The 21987-nt window shown below is 35.4% G+C and overlaps 2 protein-coding genes across 2 annotated transcripts; one reads left to right on the forward strand and one right to left on the reverse strand.

Moving 5' to 3' along the window:
* Positions 1-560: 560 nt before the first annotated feature.
* LOC112667878 (olfactory receptor 51V1-like) lies at positions 561-1505 on the reverse strand. Its single transcript, XM_025459936.1, has one exon. It carries the CDS (start codon positions 1503-1505, stop codon positions 561-563), a length of 945 nt encoding a protein of 314 aa, XP_025315721.1.
* Positions 1506-16773: 15268 nt separating this feature from the next.
* LOC112667879 (olfactory receptor 52A5-like) lies at positions 16774-17783 on the forward strand. Its single transcript, XM_025459937.3, has one exon. It carries the CDS (start codon positions 16774-16776, stop codon positions 17722-17724), a length of 951 nt encoding a protein of 316 aa, XP_025315722.1. The 3' UTR covers positions 17725-17783.
* Positions 17784-21987: the final 4204 nt, after the last annotated feature.

Here is a 21987-nt window from a genome sequence, read left to right on the forward strand (position 1 = left end):
CGATCCCGGGTCTCCAGGATCGCGCCCTGGGCCAAAGGCAGGCGCCAAACCGCTGCGCCACCTAGGGATCCCCAAATATTCCAATTTCTTTATGATAGTTACTCCCTTATATGACCTTGTGTCTAAAGTGGATAGCAAGGAGAATGGCTGAACAATAAACAATAATGCTACCTAGAGTAGTAGAAATGGACTAAGATCATTGTCAACATTTTAGTAATTGCTTAAAGGACTTAAACCAGTAAAATTTAACTTTTCTGTAGTGGGTGGATCCCGCTACCTTCACTCAATTGGACATAATAAGATACACATTTTAGTAGTGAATGCATTTTATACATTAACATGATTCTCAGACAAAATAGATATATATTTTCTGATTTATAAAACTGTTCATAATATAGCCCAGTCAGTTTCATTGAGTTATGGTTGTGGGGAGAAACAGAGAGGGAGTAACATGGAAAACATACAAAAAAAGTCATCAAATATATTTATTATTTACTGACTCTTACCCTTTTAAGCTCCACTTGTTGACTTGTATATACATTCACAGTTGACCTCAAGACTTACATTCTTTTCAGATAAAACAATCTCTGGACTCTCCTTCGTATTTGTTGGGTCTTGATACTATAAATGATGGGGTTCATCAGGGGTGGGAAAAGGATATAGATGTTGCCCATGAGGACATGAACCAATGGTGAGAGGTGTTTCCCAAAGCGATGCACCATAGTCAGACCAATGATTGGGATGTAGAAAACTGAAACAGCACAGATGTGAGATACACAAGTCTGCAAAGATTTGATTCTCTCCTCCCGTGATGCAATAGCTAAGACTGCATGCAAGATCATGATATAGGAGATAAGTATGAGCACTGCATCCAACAATAGGTTGCTGATTACTAGGGCCAGACCATAAATGCTGTTGAAACGGATGTCTGAACAGGCCATCCTAATTAAGTCTTGGTGCAGGCAGAAAGAATGAGAAAGGATATGGGGGTGGCAATAATTTAAGAACTTTAGACGAATGATAACTGGAGGTATGAGTAAAGAACTCCTACATAAGATTGTCACCCCTATTTTCATGATTTTGTCATTAGTGAGGATGGAAGAGTAGCGTAATGGGTTGCAAATGGCAATGTAGCGGTCAAAAGCCATAGCAAGGAGGACAGAGGACTCCATAAAGGACAGACCATGGATGAAGTAGGACTGGGCAATGCAGGAATCCAGGCTGATCTCACGAATGATCCCCCACAGCACCCCCAGTACCGTGTACATAGTGGACAGCCCCATGCACAGGTCAGTGAGGGCCAGCATGGCCAGGAAGTAGAACATGGGCTGGTGCAGGCTCGGCTCAGTCCGGATCACATGCAGCACCATGCAGTTTCCCAGGAAGACCATAGCATAGATGGAGGAGAAAGGGATGGAGATCCAGAGATAGTGAACTTCGAGGCCAGGAAAACCAGTGAGAATAAATCTGGAACTACTGACATTCAAGATAGAGATGGGAGACATTAGTAGATGATTGAAAATATTCCTAGAAAGTTGCTACAAATTAAATTGATTTATAATCCTTGAATTTCTAGTAATGTTTGTTTGCTTTGAAAGGAAAATAAATTAAAATATAATACAATTTCCTTAAGTGTCATAAACTCAAGAAACACAGAAACCTGTTTCTGTATTCCTTTGGGCAAAAATCCATTGCCTTGACAGAAATTTTTGAAGAACAGTGAGTAGATATTCCAAGAGACTAGGGTTTTTAATGCAGAAATAATGATGATAATGGGTCCACAGGGTTTGGATTTGGGGCTGGACTTCGGGAAGTCTCTGTTCATTCCTAAAATAAGATAATGCATGATCTGTGTATTCTTTTGCCATGGCGGTCATTATCCTCAGTAAACTGTGCAATGCATTGCTAATTTTTCTCTTGGGTCCCACAACTGTTTCCATAACATCCCAAAGGAAATGGACTGATTAAAGTAATCTAACTTTGCAGAACATTACAATTTAACCAAGAGAGTCCTAACAAGCTAGAAGGAATGAGAACTTCTTTTTTTTTTTTTTTTTTTGCGCCTTCCACATTGTTTAGCCCCTCTCTAAATCATGTACCTTTTTAGTTGTACTTCTTATATTTTTCTTAATTTTTATGTATCTCATTCTGTTTGAGATTTCTCCTTTTTCTGACTCTTACAATGTTTTTATCTTTTACACCTTTTTATACAATATAAGTGATTTTTTAAACTGGAAACTGGGACACCTGGGTGGCTCAGTGGTTGAGTGTCTGCCTTCGGCTCAGTGCATGATCTTGGGGTGCCAGAAACTGGGACACCTGGGTGGCTCAGTGGTTGAGTGTCTGCCTTCGGCTCAGTGCATGATCTTGGGGTGCCAATCAAGTCCTGCATCGGGCTCTCTGCATGAAGCCTACTTCTTTTTCCTCTATGTCTCTGCCTCTCTTTGTCTCTTGTGAATAAATAAACTGGAAATTACTAAACCAATACTTCATCTCAGGTAATAGCTAGAGAGAGGACAGTTAAATCAAATGGTACATATTTATTTAACTTCCTAAAATACCTGCCAATGCGTCTTCCAAGGCAACCTACCATTTGACATTGGGACCAGCAGTGTTCTAGGCTGATACTTTGTATGGCCAAGTTTTTATTTGTTTGTTTTCTTTTGTTTTGCTATGTTGATAGATGTGTAGGGATGCATCATTGTGGTTTTTAACTTGTACTTCTCTTATGATATTTTTTGCATCTTTCCACATGCTTACTTGTTGTATATATACCTCTTGGTGAAGTGCTTGTTCAAACAATTTTCTCTTTTGTGATGAAGTTCTTTTCCTCTTCCTGAATTTGATGAGTTATTTACACATTTAGATTACAAAACCTTTAGCAAATACATGATTTGCAAATTGTTATTTTCAGGTTGTAAATTGTCCTTTATTTCTCTTAATAGTGACTTCTGCAAAACATAGTGTTGTTTTTTAATGTTGACAGATTCTAATTTATATATTTTTTTCTTTGAAGGTGTGTGCTATTTTTGTTATATGTACAAAGTCAGTGTCAAATCCAGGGTCACAAGTGTTTCTCTTGTTTTCTCCTAGAAGTTGTATGTTTTACCTTTGGTTCTATAATCCATTTTGAATTAATTTTTATGTATGATGCAAAGTTTATTTTTAACTTCCAGCACTTCCATTTTGAAAAAAACTACCCTTTCTCAATTGGTTTGTCTTTGAATTTTTGCCAAAATCATTTGAATATATTTATGTGGTGTGTCTGACCTCTCTATTTTGGTATTAATCTATGTTTCCTTTCACAACACCACACTACCTTGAATATTGTGGCTTTATTTAAAAAAGTCTTAAGATCCAGCAAAGTCCTCTAAATTTCTTCTGGCTACTATAGTTACTTTGCCTATATATGTAAATATTGGAATACATTTGTAATTATGTGGATAAAATTTGCTGAGATATTAAGACTGTGTTGAACCAAAAAAAAAAAAAAAAAAAAAAACAAAAAACTGAGGAAAATTAGCATGTCTTCCAATCCATGAAAATGGGGTACATTTAAATTTGTGTATTCTTTGATCTTCCCATTATTAATATGTAGTTTTCATTCTAACATTTTGAGCATTTTATTTTAGGTTTGATGCCAAATATTTGATTTTTAGGGTGCAATTATAATGGCATTAATTTTTTTATTTCAAAATCAAATTGTTAGGTTTATGTTTTGCATTCTAATATATAAAGGTCTTGGAAGTTATCACTCCTATTTTTATAGTAACAACAATATAAAAATGCATAATACAGCAAAATTAGAGTTTCTTTATTCCTACAGGTGAGGTGAGGGACATTTGAAACTATGATGCTGAGCCTTCCCCACCTCTATTATTTTTTCCCCATTAGTGACTAATGCAATTCTATCACAGGAATTTTGAAATAAAAATATATGAAATCTTGCTATCTCAAAGATTCTATTCTTACTTTTTTCCATGCTATAAAATTATGACCTTTTCCACATAAAACTCTCATTCTTCACTTTTTCACTGAATATCATTTGGATTTCTTCATGGTATTTTATTTTATTTTATTTTTCTTATTTACTTATTCATGAGACAGAGAGAGAGAGAGAGAGAGAGAGAGAGAGAGAGGCAGAGACACAGGCAGAGGGAGAAGCAGGCTCCATGCAGGGAGCCTGACATGGGACTGGATCATCCCGGGTCTCCAGGATCAAGCCCTGGGCGGAAGGCGGCACTAAACTGCTGGGCCACCAGGGCTGCCTCCTTCATGGTATTTTAAATTCTTCATAGTCTACAGGAAAATATTTTAGTTTGGAAACTCCTGCAAAAGCCTTATTGAGAACTGATGGTGCTTCTCCTAGAGCAATGATTGTGAAAATGGATATAAGGTATAGAATAATATTAGGACCTATGGACACACCTTAATAATTGCATGTGCCTTCCTGAACAGAGTAGTTTCATAGTTGATGCTCATGTTTTTGTTTTGTGAAATCAAATTGATGATGAGATAATGCAAAAAAGAGTATTATTTATGCAATGAGATCCTGGAAACCTCATTGAACACATTGAGTTTGACATATCTGTAGAGCATTTTTAAATCCATTACAAATATTGAGTAAGTACCCCTAGTGTTTCAGACACAGTGCTAGGCACTGCTCAGGTACAGGAAAGCAGTGGAGAGCAAAACAAGTACTTTGCCTTGTATAACAGGTGACACAGATATAAATTATACATACATCATGTTAAAAATTATGATTAATATCATTAGTGAGAAATCAGGAATGCAGTGACAAGCCTAACTGGGGACTCTAATCAGAGTAAAGAGGAATTGGGTAGTGAGTGCCCTGAGAAAGTAACATATAGTTGAGCCTTGAAGAGTGAGGGTAAGCAACCAGAGGAATATGAAAAAGAAGGAGTTTTCAGTCAATCAGAAGAAGAAGCAAAAACATTGAGAATACACCACACTCTATGAAAAGTAAGTGAATAAGCAACTATGAGATTCAGGCATAAAAGTAAAAAAAAAGTAGATAGGAGCAATGTTAGGAAAGATGAGTTTTAATCCTTAGGGCGATATGCAACTACTAGTGAATTGCAATCAGAATGGTGAAAAATCAATCATATATGTTAAGATCAGTCCTGTACCAATTAGATATGAAGGATAAGAGTTGACAGCAGAAGACAAGAGAGAAGTGTCTTAATAAAAGCATACAATAGTGATTGAACAAGGGTCTGCTCAAGGAGTTGCAAGAAATGGGCACATACGAGATATATTTAATAAGTGGGGTCAAAAGGTGTGGTGATTCATTGATTGTGAGGAATAAGAGAAATTGAGATGCCAGTCATGTTTAGATTTTTATTTTTTATTTTTTATTTTTTTAAAATATTTTATTTATTCATGAGAGACACAGAAAAAGAAAGAGAAGCAGAGACAGGTAGAGGGAGAAGCAGGCTCCATGCAGGGAGCCTGACACAGGACTTGATCCCAGGTCTCCAGGATCAGGCCCTGGGCTGAAGGCAGCGCTAAACTGCTGAGCCACCGGGGCTGCCCATGTTTAGATTTTTAAAATGAGAAGCTACAGAGATCCTATAGCCATTTTCTAAGATAACCAAAGTGTGGATGAATGGGAATTGTTTTTGATATAGTCTTTTTTATTTATTTGTTCTTCCCAAGGTACATTGAAGAAGAGATGTTCAGCAGGGGTTAGATATAGATATCATGTAGCTGATGAGAAGAGTAAAGCTGGATAAGAAATTTACAAGTCATGGTCATAAACATGGTATTTGAGATCATGAGGATGAAAGCCTTGATCAAGCATGAGTATGCTAAAATACTTGAACATTAAAATAGAATATAGTCAAATCATCAAAAAATGTCTGAAAAGAAAGTGATAAAAATATTAGGGAAACATTAGATGAATGAATCAAAATGGAAAGGTATTTTAAAGATAGATAAAAGTATGTCAAAATCATGCGAGAATGACCTAAATTTATTGAAATACAATTAACACCACCATGAATTCACCATTTTTAGTATATTTTCAGTTTTGCAACCATCTCCAGAATCTAATTTTAGAATATGGATCACGTAAAACAGAAAACTTATTCCTGTTTAGAACCACTTTCTATTTTCACCCCCAATCTTTGGCCACCACTTTTCTACTTACCGTCTCTATAGATTTTCCAGTTTGGAAATGTCTTACGTATAGAATCATACAGAACATGTTTTTTGTTTTTTGTTTGACTTCTTTAATTGAGCATAATGCTTTTGATGCTCATCCATATTGTAACACATATCAGTGTTCCAATTCTTTGCTGAAAAGTACAATATCATATACCTATGAAAAACTATTTTAAATGATTAAGGAGTTAATACTTATTCATCAAGAGTATTACCATTTTCTAGTGGGTGGAACTCTAATGGATTATATTGCAATTAAAATGTGCAGGATCTTCATCCTTTTTTCAGGACCTGCATGCAGAGTGTCATGTTTTCCATGTGGCATTCTATTGGTAGTCTTCTTTAACTCCAATGCTTCCATGTATTCGTTGGTTGATGGCCATTGTTTCTATTTATTGACTATTGTGAATAAAGCTGTGATAAGCAATCATGTATAAGTCTTGGTACAGACATATGTTTCAATTCTTTTGGGTAGACACCAGTGGGTCATGTGAATATTTTTTTTTTTTTTTTTTTTTAGCATTTTGGAGAACTGCTAAACCATTTTCCAAAACTGCTGCAATATTTTCATTCCCACTATCAGCATATTATGATTGAAATTTCTTCATAATCTCACCAACACTTATATTATGTTTTTGAATATAGCCAATCCAGTGGGTATGAATGGTCTGGTGGTTTTGGTACACATTTCCTTAAAGATTAGTAACTTATAATATTGTGATTTTACTCATAATTTTTATTTAGTTTTAAAGGTCTTCTACATATTCTGCATGAGTCATTTACCAGATCTATGATTTACAAATATTTTCTCCCAGTCTCTGGGTTGTCTTTTCACTTTCTTGAGGGTGCCTTTAAAGTGTAAATAACTTTGATTTAGTGTAATTTTTCTATTTTTTTCCTTTTTTAAAAAAAGATTTTATTTATTCATGAGAAACATACAGAAAGAGGCGGAGACATAGGCAGAAGAAGAAGCAGCCTCCTTCTTGGGGAGCCTAATGCAGGACTGGACCCCTGGATTCAGGGATCAGGACCCGAGCCAAAAGCAGATGCTCAACCACTGAGCCACCCAGGTGCCCTATTTTTTTCTCTTATTCCTCAGGCTGTTGGTATTGTACCTAAAAGTGTAATCCAAACTCAAAAGATTTATACCTACGCTTTCTTCTAAGAGTTTCATAGTTTTGTATTCCATTTAGGTCAGTAATGCACTGAAAGTGAGTATTTGAGTATGGTGTATGTATGCAGGGGTTTATTTATTTTTATTTTTATTTTTTTAATTGGAGTTCAATTTGCCAACATATAGTATAACACCCAGTGCTCATCCCATCAAGTGCCCCCCTCAGTGCCCATCACCCAGTCAACCCTACCCCCCACCCACCTCCCTTTCCACCACCCCTTGTTCGTTTCCCAGAGTTAGGAGTCTCTCATGTTCTGTATCCCTCTCTGATATTTCCCACTAAGTTTTTCTCCTTTCCCCTTTATTCCCTTTCACTAATTTTTATATTCACCAAATGAATGAGACCATATAATGTTTGTCCTTCTCTGGTTGACTTATTTCACTCAGCATAATACCCTGCAGTTCCATCCACGTCGAAGCAAATGGTGGGTATTTGTCGTTTCTAATGGCTGAGTAATATTCCATTGTATACATAGACCACATCTTCTTTATCCATTCATCTTTCTATGGACACCGAGGCTCCTTCCACAGTTTGGCTATTGTGGACATTGCTGCTAGAAACATCGGGGTGCAGGTGTCCCGGCCTTTCATTGCATCTGTATCTTTGGGGTAAATCCCAACAGTGCAATTGCTGGGTCATAGGGCAGATCTATTTTTAACTCTTTGAGGAACCTCCACACAGTTTTCCAGAGTGGCCGCAACAGTTCAGATTCCCACCAACAGTGCAGGAGGGTTCCCCTTTCTCCACATCCTCTCCAACATTTGTGGTTTCCTGCTCTGCTAATTTTCCCCATTCTCACTGATGTGAGGTGGGATTTCATTGTGGTTTTGATTTGCATTTCCCTGATGGCAAGTGATGCGGAGCATTTCCTCATGTGCTTGTTGGCCATGTCTATGTCTTCCTCTGTGAGATTTCTGTTCATGTCTTTTGGCCATTTTATGATTGGATTGTTGGTTTCTTTGTTGTTGAGTTTAATAAGTTCTTTATAGATCTTGGATACTAGTCTTTTATCTGATACATCATTTGCAAATATCCTCTCCCATTCTGTAGGTTGTCTTTTAGTTTTTGACTGTTTTTGTTGTTGTTGTTGTGCAAAAGCTTCTTATGTTGATGAAGTCCCAATAGTTCATTTTCACCTTTGTTTCTCTTGCCTTCGTGGATGTATCTTGCAAGAAGTTACTGTGGCCAAGTTCAATACACTTTTAATGCATGTGTTGAGAGCCCAATTGTCTGACAGTTTAATGAAGACTATTGTTTTTCCCCTAAATATTATTTACTGGGAGTCAACTGACCATAAATGGATCACCTGACCTTTATGATTCAGATGTTCAATTTCAACGTGTTCATTAGTAAGCTACAATCTTTCAAGAGGACATATCTCATAGACATGTCATAACCTAAATTGTACAACTTCCAAAAGAGAATATCTCCAACTGAAAGTTGCTTTCTTTTGTATGCCAGATAAATAGGAAAAAAAGCATCCTTTTGGTGCTTGTTTGAAATTTTTTTCTAGGTACTGGGTAAGAACCATTTCCCCAGTTCTTTAATGGAGAAGAATGTGGAGGGACTGTTACAAGATCCCATCTTTTCTTGTCAAAATTAATACATTTTTGTTTATATTTTAATAGCTTTATTGAGATATAATTCATATACAATAAAAGCCACCTATTTAAATTGTACAATTGAATAATTTTTAGTATATTTACAGAGTTGTGAAACCATCTCTATAACTTAATATAGAACATCTTCATTAGTAGCCACTACTCATTCCACCCTCCCTGAGCCCCTGACAACACTAATCAATAATTCTTCAATTTCTAAGACTTGTCCATTATCTCTGTTGCAAATAATTTTTTGTTCAGAAAGTCCTATTCATGCAGAAGTATGAAAATTATCATATACCTTCTCAACACATAGTGCTTAAGGATAAATTCAAATACACACTCCAAAACTTTCTAAATAAGTAAACTTGAGCAACTTACTTATTTTCTGTGTGCATTAGTTTCCACACCTCCATGCTATAGATGATGATAAAAAAAAAAAAAAAAAACTAAATGAGATAACATAGCTGTGAAGTTCTTAGAGCAGAAAAAGCTCTCAGCAAGTACTAGTTTTACTAATAAGGAGCTCATTTTGGTCCCCATTTGAATAAGAGGAAATTGAGGCTTAATTTCAATCAGAATTTAAATGTTGGTATTCAAACTCTTTTGTTATGTCTAAGTTATTCTCCCAAAATGATTGCGTTATCTGAAATTTCAAGTAAAAGTATATCTTGGACAATGGTCCAAATTGATTTTCCAGTAAGAAACAATATATTAAATAAAATTGTTCAAGAACTCTTTATTACCCTTAAGATAAGGTCCAGGTTTCAAGGATTTCCATAATCTTGTAGAATCTGCCTTTCTTACAATATAGTGTAATATAATAATATAGGTCTAGCTCTTCCAGTCTACTTTCATTTCTGACCATATATCATCTTCACATAAATTTCACATTTTTCTGATTAATTTCTATCCATACCTGAAGCCTCAGCTGAAGCAGAAAAGCATTCCTAACATGTTATGTCACTTGGGTTTCTACTGTTTCAATATACATCACTCTTGCATTAATTATTTTTTCAGATTTATTGAGGAATAAAGGAATTTATTGAGGAATAAATACACATACATAGAAAATCATAAGATATTTAAAGTGTACATTGTAGTGATTTGATGAATTTATTATTTTTTGTTGATTATTTTCTCTTTTAGACTATAAATATTTGAAGGAGGGGGTCAATTGTGTTTGTTTTATTTTATTTTTTTTACCATTATATCCTAAATAGCATTAACCAGGATTCAAAGTTCATTCTCAATATGATTTTTCTTTAAAAAGGAATGAGTAAATGAATCCTGAATGAATATACTGGTACTGCTATATTTTTTTTTCATGCCTTTTTTATATTTTTAGGAAGATGGTGAACTTTATCTTTGTGAATTCATGTCCAGAGATGCTTATGGAGCTCCAAAGCATTAATTTAGCATGAGATTGTCCAGAATCATCTGCATTCTGACCATTTGGGATTATTTTTAAATTTATATGAACTTGAACCATATGCATATTTTTAATTATATGGGAAAATTATTCGCTACCTGCCCCAACCAATTGGGGTATCTTGTCTTCTAGATAGAGGCAACTGTAAATGATTTCACCATGCTCCTGCCAAGCAAATATTAAATACCACCGTAATGCAGAAGAGAATTTAATTCAATAAAATCCTTATTCCATGGGTCTATAAAGATTTGTAATCCCATTACAAAATGATCTTGAAATGTTGTCTAAACTACTTGTTTCACATAGGATCTTTAACATAATCCAGAAATATTGGATTATGTCTGTTTCATTTTTCTCCAACTAGATGTGAAACAACTTGAGAATAAAGACATTTTCTGTTTCGTCTCTATGCTCCTGTGTTTTAGAATCCAATTATCAATGTTTCATTGAAAAGACCTCACTTCACTGGTCAAAGCCTGCACCTACGCTAGGATTGCTGCAAGTAATGCAGCAATCTTGGAGATTTAAATCTTGGAGATTTAAACTATATTCCATCAATATAACAATCTCTATAGGATTAATCTTGCCTCATCCTGAGAGCTGCACCTGCTTCTTCAACAGATTTTAAGGTTATCGTTGTATTAGTTTTCTAATACTGCTGTAACAAATGATTGCAAATCTAGTGGCTTAGGAAACATAAAATATTAGCTTACCATTGTGGAAGCTAGAAGTCCAAAATGGGTCATATGATTCTGTTCTTCTAGAGAAAATATGGGGAAATCTGTTTTCTAGAGGTTTTATTCGTTCCTTGGCTGTAGCCTTAAAATGGCCTTTACTTCTGTCTGTTGTCTCTTATGTGACCTGAGTGTGACCCTTAGACCTCCCTCCCTGAACCTATGATTACATTAGTTCTATCTGGATAATGCAGAAAATTCTCATTGTCTCAAGGTCCTCAGTTTAATCACATCTGCACCCTTTTACCATGTAAGCTAATATATTCATAGGTTCTGGAGTTTAAGACATAAACACCTTCAACCTACCATGATCTCCATTTTGAAATTTAACTCCTTTGATTTGGAATCCATAGGAACTTTTATGGTTTTTTTTTCTTTTTTAGTTTAAGGAGAATATTATAAGGACTTTATTTTTGTCAAGATAAAATATACATCATGAAATTTACATGTGTGGGACACTTGGGTGGCTTAGCAGTGGAGCGTCTGCCTTTGGCTCAGGGCATGATCCTGAGGTCCTGGGATCCAGTCTCATTTTGGGCTCCCTGCATGGAGTCTGCTTCTTCCTTTGCCTATGTGTCTCTGCCTCTCTCTCTCTCTCTCTCTATCATAAATGAATAAAAATTAAAAAAAAAAAAAGAAATTTACAATTGTAATAATTTTTCATTGCACAGTTCAGTGGTATTAATATATCTACACTGTTGTATTACCATCACCACTATACATCTCTAGAGCTTTTTCATTATCTCAAATTAAAAATCTGTACCAATTAAACAATAAAGATTCGTTTTGCCCTACCTCAACCCCTGGCAACCACAATTCTATATTCTGTCTCTGTGAGTTTAACTATTCTAGGTACCTGATTTAAATGGAGTCACACAGTCATTTTGATTTTGTGTCTGGTTTATTTCACTTGGTATAATGTAGTTAAGGTTCATTCCTGCTATGACCTGCATCAGAATTACATTCCTTTAAGGCTAAACCATATTCTATTGTGTGAATATATCACATTTTGTTTATCCATGCACATTTGGATTATTTCCACTTTTTAGTTATTGTAAATAACATTGCTGTGAATATTGGAGGGCTAACTCCTGTTTGAGTCCCTGTTTTCCATTCTTTTGGGTATATAATAAGAACTGGAATTATTAGATCATATGCTAATTTATGTTGAAAATTTTCAGGAACTGTATATTATTTCCCACAGCATTTTCTTCCTTTTTTTATTTATTTTTTAAAATTTATTCATGAGAGACACACACAGAGAGAGAGGGAGAGACATAGGCAGAGGGAGAAGCAGGCTCCATGCAGGGAGCCCCATGCAAGACTCGATCTCAGGACTCCAGGATCACTCCCTGGGCCAAAGGCAGGCACTAAACCACACCCACAGCATTTTCTATACCAACTAGCAATATACAAAGGTTCTAATTTTTCTGCATTTTTTCCAACACTTGCTATTTTCTCAGTTTTTGTTCATTTGTTTGTTTTACAATGCCATCTTCATGATTGTAAACTGGCATCTCATGGTGGTTTTGATTTTTCATTTCACTATTAGTGGTATTGTACACCTTTTCATGTGATAATTGTTCAATTATATGTATATATATATATATATATATATATACATATAATTTTGAGAAATGTCTATTCATGTCCTTTGCCCATTTTTTAAAATTTGCTTTTTTGTTGTTGTAAAGTTGTAGGATAGAATTCCTAGTTTTATGGGGTACCTGTGTGGCTCAGTCGGTTAAGCAGCTAGCTCTTGGTTTTAGCTCAGGTCATGGTCTCAGGGTCCTGGGATCAAGCCCCACACTGGGTTCCATGCTTTGTGGGGAGTCTGCTTGAAGACTCTCTCTCCTCTCCCTCTGCCCCTCCGTCACTTGCGTATACATACACATCTCTGTCAAATAAAGAAAAAAAGGGGGAGGATCCCAGTTTTACTTTCTCAACCAAAATACTCTCTCATATAAATATGATGACAAAAGTTTTTTTAAGTTATTTTATTTTCAGTGATGTAAAATTCTGCCCATATACAATGGTAAACTCCAAACAGACCAAAGTCCAATTTCCCTTGTTACTTTTGTAGCACTCTTTGAGACAGGTATGAATTACAGGATAATTGGTTCTTTATGACTTAATAGCTTTGAGTATTTGTGATCACATCGATTGACCATAACTTGGATGATGTTTGGAAAATGTAAATTGAATAATGTTTGCTAAATTGTTCAATATGTGAATTTATGATATTTTACTGTGGTTGCAATGCTTATGTAAGCAAAATTTAGGAAAATGTGATTTCATGTAAAGGTAAGGAGAAGAAAGACTTTACCCATTAAATAAGAGGGAAATCCATTAAGTTTAGTAAAATATCCAGCCCAAAGACAGCAGCATGAAATTGCATATTCACTTTGGAAGAAAAACTAGTACAAACAATGGGTTTGTGTTTTTCTTTTTCAATTGTATGTTCATAAAGAGTTACTTGTTTTGTTTCTTCTTTACTGACTTATAAAGTTAGTGAGGGTAGCAAAAGATGGATCTGAAAGGTGAGAACTTCCCAGATAACAAAGGGTTTTAAATTTATGAAAATTAATGACATATAACAAACACATGTATGTTAGCCATAATTTATTGTGTTTGTTATATGCCATATATCATGAATTTTCATAAATACACATATCACAAGTCTAAGTATTGTTTTCATAGATGAAAGGAATACTGCAACAAAATTTAAGTCATTTGGTCAATGTCACACAACTGGAGGCAGACCCTGGGTATAAACCACTGTTTGATAAGAAAAAATTAATGATTTTTATTTTGTCCCCTGGGTATAAACCACTGTTTGATAAGAAAAAATTAATGATTTTTATTTTGTCCCCTTATCTCCTTCAGAGGAGATCCTTCACAGGATGAATCATAGTCTTAGAATTCTGTCCTTACATTCATTATTTTATTATAAGACTACCTTTCCTCTTCCACTACAATGTCCTCACCACACACAGAATCTAAAGGGAAGTCTGTGTAACGCATCTGTTCTTAGTCTATGTTAGTCACAATGAAAAAAGCAATAACCAATGTATTTATAATTTTAATGCAATAAAAAGTCTAGAACGTGTTTCCTTTAGACATTCTTTCCTTCAACAATGAAGATAAAAATCCTTGCCTGTAGACTTCTATCACACTCCATAAGTGGATAGTTCTTATCAGGTTCTCTGTGTGCAAAGCATCCAGCTTCATGCTTCTTATGTATGCTTTCCCCAATAAAAACAGTAATAATAATCAGAATAAAGGGAGAAGTGGATAAATTGTGTGACTTGTAAACAATATGATTTTGTCACTTGTCCATTCCTCAGGAGAATTGCATCATAGTCCTTGCTCACATACTGTTACTATTTTTTGTTCTATATTTGTCTATGAGAATGTGTTCTTCAACCATTATAAAGTGCAAGGAGGTGAATACATGCAGGAAGGTTGTGAGTATGTGTTCTCATTGCTGTCTGAGAGATCTAGAGAGAAATATCAAGAGGGTGTAAAGGCAATGCAGGGAATTGAAACTGTAATTGTATGGAAAGTGTTATTAGCACTAAGCAAGTGTCAGCTCAGAGCAGACATTCTGAAAAGGAAATGGATACATCATTTAAGATTTGCAGTAGGACCTCAGGAGTGAAAAAAATAGTACTAATTTCTTCTTGATCTATTGGATATTTCCCCTTTCTTTCCTTTGTTCAGCAATAGTGAAATCCCTCAATTCTGCCACTGAGACAGGTATGTATTCTTGCTCAGGTCAACATAGGAAAGTAAAGTTGTAATGTACTGGAACATGTAATAACACTTCCATAGTAGGAAAAAAATGGACTTGAGGCAGGGAAACTGAGTTATGTGATATTATTCAAGGGAACCTTGTACAGGAAAAGGTAAATGAAGGAGAAATACAATAGGAGAGATATGTGTTAGGGATGTGGAAAATAACCACACTTTCATTACAGTGTAATTCCAAATAATTTGAATTTACTCTATTATTTTAATACATTTATGTATCACCTTGTCCAGGAAAACCTTATTTTTTATAATTTCTCCAATACTGGGTTTAGTAAGAATTGTGAGTGAGTCTACACCATTCTCTTGAAGCAAAGAATAGACTATATGTTATGAGTAACAACATATTAATAGCAAAAATATGAAAACTGGTCATTTTTATTAAAAGTTTATATATTACTAAATTGAAACCCACTGAACAAATATAATTACCTAGTCAATATTCAGTGCATTTGAAACATTTTATTCCTCATTTTCATACTATATCAGAAAGTATGAAAGAGAACAAAAGAGGGAGGTGGAAAGAGGGAGAGAGGGAGAAGCAGACTCCCCACTGAGTAGGGAGACAAACGTGGGGTTTGGTTTTAGGACCATGGAATCACAAACTGAGCCAAAGGCAGATGTTTAACTGACTGAGCCGCCCAGGTTCCCCAGGCAGATTTTAATAATAGAAAATTTCTGAGAAATAAATACAAAGCAACTTTTGTTTTGGGGGCATTATCTATCAAGTAAGAATTTTCACATGACAAAATGTGTGGTTCTAACTCTTATAAGAAATTCACATTCGTGTATCATGTTTATTTTTTCCCTCTAAAATATCTAATTGTATACAAGTTTCTGGAGAAAAATTACCTGGCATCCACTTCTGAAATAAAGGTAGGGTCTACATACTATGTCACACCACTTCTGTATGCTAGTTGTGTGTATTTTTAACATTTGTAATATGACATTATCCAGTATTGTCTCCTTGACATTAAGGAACCTAACTTATTAGTTCATATTTAACCCAGTGCTAACTATAGTACCTGGAAGAGTGAATATTCCTTTCATTGCTTTCTGTTTGACCACTTGACTAAACGCTTCTTGGGTAAGGACACAAGAATATGTAGGTAACATATCTTAAAATTCCCATAACTTATTAACATTACAAAACAAGCTTACATTCAATGGGACAGTTTTAAACTGACAATACACAACCATAAGCTCGTCATTAATAGAAAATTGATTTCTTTCACTAGTGAGTATGCAGTTTCCTATTTGCATGTAAGTTTGTATGTCCACATGTCCATGTGTGTGTGTGTGTGTGTGTGTGTGTGTGTGTGAGAGAGAGAGAGAGAGATAGAAAGAGACAGAGACAGAGATATAGAGTCAGAGACAGAAATGGAGAGAAACAGGAAGAGAAGGTGTTAAAAAGACAGAAGGGAAGGGGCGCCTGGGTGATTCAGTGGCTGAGCATCTGCCTTTGGTTCAGGGCATGATCCTGGGATCCTGGGATTGAGTCCTGCATTGGGCTCGCTGCAGGAAACCTGTTTCTCCCTCTGCCTATGTCTCTGCCTCTCTCTGTGTGTCTCTCATGAATAAACAAATAAAATGTTTTTAAAAAAGACAGAAGGGAGAACTAAAATCTGAAATAAATCATACAGGAAGCTTATCTGCAGTCCTGGGCCCACTTAATTGCCCCATCAAAATTAAGCATATCTAACAAAATGCCATTGAAACCAAATTCAGCCTCTGATTGGATGAATCTAGGTTGAGAAGAGAAAACAGAAGACAGACACTCAACACACACTGCCACACTGAACTAGAAGCTCTGAACCTGGGGTCTCTGAGCCAACATGTTCAAGCTCAATGGCACAATCTTCATGCCCCCGGTGCTGACACTGATTGGGATCCCCAGCTTGGAGTCTGTGCAGTTCTGGATTGGAATTCCTTTCTGTGACATGTACATCATTGCTCTATTTGGGAATTCCCTGCTCCTGATCATCATCAAATCAGAACGCAGCCTCCATGAGCCCATGTATCTCTTCCTGGCAATGCTTGGAGCAACAGACATTGCTCTCAGCACCTGCATCCTACCAAAAATGCTAGGTATCTTCTGGTTTCATTTGCCTGACATATACTTTGATGCCTGTCTCTTTCAGATGTGGCTAATCCACACCTTCCAAGGCACTAAATCAGGAATTCTGCTGGCCATGGCCCTGGACCGCTATGTGGCCATCTGTGATCCCCTGAGACATGCAACCATCTTTACACACAAACTTCTCACTCAAATTGGAGTGGGGGTGACGCTCAGAGCAGCCCTCCTTGTAGCTCCATGTCTCATCCTCATCAAATGTCGGCTGAAACACTTCGGGACCACTGTGGTCTCCCATTCATACTGTGAGCACATGGCCATTGTGAAGTTGGCAGCAGAAGACATTCGAGTCAACAAGATCTGTGGTCTCTTTGTGGCCTTCACTCTACTTGGATTTGACATAATCTTCATCACCCTCTCCTACATCCGAATATTTATAACTGTCTTCAATCTGCCTCAGAGGGAAGCTAGGCTCAAAGCCGTCAACACCTGCATTGCCCATATTTGCGTCTTCCTTGAGTTTTATCTCCTTGGTTTCTTCTCCTTCTTTACACACAGGTTTGGGTTCCATATTCCACCCTACATTCATATTCTTCTGTCCAACCTTTACCTGCTTGTCCCTCCTTTGCTCAATCCTATAGTGTATGGGGTGAAGACCAAACAGATTCGAGATCGAGTGTCCAAGGTTTTCCACTCTAAAGATTCATCTTGACTTCTCATTTAACTTTTTCTCAAATAATAAAATTCAATTTGAGAAATAGTAGTTTGGGATCAGGTTTTGTGCTTTCTCAAGTTCATTTATGCTGCTGAAAGATACAGTTCTAGATTTTACATTGGAGACAGGCTCTCATTCCTATTTAAACCATTAGTATTTATGTACACAGAATCAACTTATTAGTAGATGACATAAAAGGCAGAAAACATGCAGATTTGCTTCTGGTTTAGTCAATCTTTAGTTTAATTTAATTTAGTTTAGTTCAATATTTCAGTGAGGAAATTTCTTAAAAACACAAGTAAATTTAAATAGTTAACCTCTGATTAAAATATTTCCTTTGTGTTCTTTAAAAACAATAAATTAATTCATAAAGTTGATAATTCCAAGGATCGTGAACTAATTTCTTTTTTGTCTTCTAATTTCAGTAATCTTGCTCCTCCAACTCATCATCTTTATCATTTTAATTGTCATCACCATTCAATTATTTTCTGACTTACATTCATCTGAGCATTAAGATGAATGTTTAAGTTTGTATTGGAATGCAAATTTAAACATTTTTTTAAATCCAAATGATTGGTTTCACAAAAACTTGAATATCTAGTTACTGAGAGTTCCCATAGACCCCCTACCCAGTTTTCCTTATCATTGTTTTCTTTCATTAATATGTGTTATAGTTCATGAATCAATGTTGATACATATGATTTACTAAAGTCCATATTTTATTATAGTTTCTTAATTTTTCCCTAACTTCCTTTATTTCCTAAAAGATCCCATCCTGGATGACACATTGCATTTAGTTGTCAAGTCTCTGTAAGCTTCTCTTGGTTATAATTTTTTAAAACTTTCCTTGTTTCTAATGACCTTGACAACATTGAACATTGAAGAGTGCCATTCAGGTATTCCATAGGAATCTCTTCCATTGGAAGTTATCTGATGTTATGTAATGATTAGATTGGAATTACATGCTTTGGGGAGGAAAATCATAGATGTTAAATTCTCATTTTGATTACGTATCAAGTGTGCATATTATCAACATAATTGATTAACTGTGTATATTGAGCATAATTACTTATCTGAGATAGTATTTGTCAGGTTTCTTCAGTTTAATTACCATTTCATACTGTGCTTTTGGAAGGAAAATTGCTCTAATTAGACCACACTTAAGGAGTAGGGATTTATGTTCCTTCTCCTTGAGGACGGAATAGATACATAATTTAGTAAATTATTTAGAATTTTTTTTACAAAGCAATTGATTTATTCTCCCTACTTATTAATTTCTTTAATCATTTATTTATATCAGTATGGATTTATGGGTATCTTTGTCATAATTTGAGTATAATCCAATATTACTTTATTTTATTGCTCATGCTGTTTCATCCTGACCATTGGATGCTTTTGTTCCTTTTTGGCTTACCCCTCACTGTATGTGTGTGTGTGTGTGTGTGTGTGTGTGACTTTTTGCTTTATGGCATTGGAAGATGCTCCAGGATAATCTTGGGTATATGGGGTGAAGACCAAACAGATTCGAGATCGAGTGTCCAAGATTTTACACTCTACAGATCCATTTTGACTTCTCATTTACGTTTTTTCAAATAATAAAAATTCAATTTGAGAAATAGTAGTTTGAGATCAGATTTCGTGCTTTCTGAAGTTCCATTGTGCTGTTGAAAGATACAGTTCTAGGTTTTATATTGGAGACAGGCCCTGATTTTGATTTTATTTTTTAAAATTTTTATTTATTTATTAATGAGAGACACACAAAGAGCGAGGCAGAGACATAGGCAGAGGGAGAATCAGGGTCCCTGCAAGGAGCCTGATGTGGGACTCAATCCCAGGACCCCAGGATCACTTCCTGAATCAAAGGCAGACATTCAAATGCTGAGCCGCCCAGGCATCTGTAGACTCCGATTTTCATTTAAACAATTTCAACATTTAATGCATACAGAATTGTTTGGAACACACATTTAGTCAATAGGAGACATGAAAGGAAGAAATTAGGAAGCTTTTTGTAGTTACATTAGCTTTTAGTAAAGTGCATTTCTTCTCTTTTTAATATTTTTTGTTTATTTTAGGCAAGGTGCAAGAAAAAGAGTGTGCACCTGCAAGCACGAGTGGGGAGGGGTGGAATCTCCAGCAGACTCCCTAATGAGCATAGAGCTTGCCTAGGGCTTAATCTCAGGACACTGAGATCAAGACCTGAGGAGAAACCAAGAGTCTGATCCTCAACCAACTGTGCCACTCTGGTGCCCCAGTAAAGGGCAATTCTTAAAAGCACAACTAAATTGTTACTATTTTAGTCTCTGTTTAAAAAACCAAGTGACATTGAGGCCATTGCATAAGAAATGTCAGTGTAATGTATTATAACTTATCATATATTGAATAAAATCATGTATGTTAATGTTAATGATCACACTCAGTATCCTCTTTATCATTAAGACCCTGAAGTTTTTACTGTATGATCATCAGTTGAATATGAAGTATATTTATAATTTATGCATTTTAATATATTAAAATTACTTTTTTCCTCAAAATATTCACATAGCATGCTGAAAAGTTATATAATAAAGTTATTATCATATAATTGAAGTAGAAATGGAAATTCAGATAAAAGACAATGGATGAAGTAAATATGAAATAAGCACTTAAAAACCATGTGTTAAGATATATAAGTAAAACAATTTTTAATCAAAGCATACTGTTAACTATCAAGACAAACTGATGGTTAACAAGAGAGAAGTATGGGGAGGAGTGGGTGAAATAGGTGATGGAGATGGAGGAGGGCACTTGTGATGAGCACTTGGTGTTGTATGGAAGTGTTGAATCATTAAATTCTACACCCGAAACTAATATTACATTGTATGTTAACTGACTAGAATTTAAATAATTTTTTAAAAAGTCAGTTCCATTACTATAACTCAAGAAGAAAGTTAATTCTATAAGAGAGTATATCTCTCTAATTGTATAAATATCTAATTGTTGATATTTTATCTAGAAGCACTCTTCTCCTTTTTATTTTAGTACATTATTCTTTTATGGTAGTGTTTCCACTTTTTATTTTTCTCTCATTGTGATGTTTCCTCTACTGAGAATGCTTTTGATTTTTTTCATGGTCAAATCATATTTATCCTTCAAGATTAAACTTAGACTTTTCTCTTTTTTAAGATTTTATTTATTTATTCATGAGAGACACAGAGATAGAGGCAAAGACAGAGGCAGAGGGACGAGCAGGCACCTTATTGGTAGTCTGATGCGGGACTTGAACTCAGGACCTCAGGATTACGACCTGAGCCAAAGGCAGATGATCAACCACTGAGCCACCCAGTTGCCCCTACATGTAAACTTTTCTTGACAACTTTTTAAAAGGACTTAAATGGTTTCCTCTTGGATTCAAAGTAGTCTGTACAGTTTTCAAATTGTCTTATATTGATACGTATCTTTAGAATTAGGGCCTGATAGCAGATGTTTAGTAATTTAATACTTATTCACTCAGTATCTCCTAACGTCTTAGCAGACGTGACGATAAGTACTCTATGACTTGAACTTCCCTTTTACTTGTCTCAGTGACTTGGTGTGGTACTCTATGAGACAATAAATTTTTATTAAAGGGTGATCTGAGTGTAGGAATAAGTGCAAAACAAACCCCCTCAACTTATGGAAATATTTAATGATGGACATAGAACTTCTTGGTATAAATATCCAGTTAGCAACTGTAAATAGGGATTCAGAAAAAAGACCTTGGCTAATATTTCCTGTATGTAATAGAGTGCTGCTACAAGTATATTTAGAATATGATTTTGTTGAAGAAATGCAATGAAAAAAATTAAAAAAAAACAAAAAAACAAAAAAAAGAAATGCAATGATAAAGATAAGTTCATTAATCCTTATACCAACCCTATAAAGTCTTTAATGCGTGTCAAAGATGTGGAACCTGAAAACATAGATGGATGGGAAGCCAGTTCCTCACCTTGGGGAGTAAATTACAAATATCAAAATGGAGAAAAGTAGAATGAACCCTGTCATTGAAGGTTAGAGTAAATCTATCAGTGAACTGTTCAGGTTTTCATGATATGTTTGTTAGTGGATCCCCCAAGACCAGATTCTTCAGTGCCAATGTCCTAGAAATGAATTCTGAGAGGAAGGGAGAAAAGCAGGTGTAATTGGTTAGAGATAGTTTATATACAAGGGAGCCAGCAAGAAAGAAGAATGTTACTTTTTAAGAGGTAGCATGTACAGCTTGTAAGGGCACTTTTCCAAGATTTG

This window comes from Canis lupus, chromosome 21 (assembly GCF_003254725.2).
Source record: "Canis lupus dingo isolate Sandy chromosome 21, ASM325472v2, whole genome shotgun sequence".
In the NCBI taxonomy this organism is placed as follows: Eukaryota; Metazoa; Chordata; class Mammalia; order Carnivora; family Canidae; genus Canis; species Canis lupus.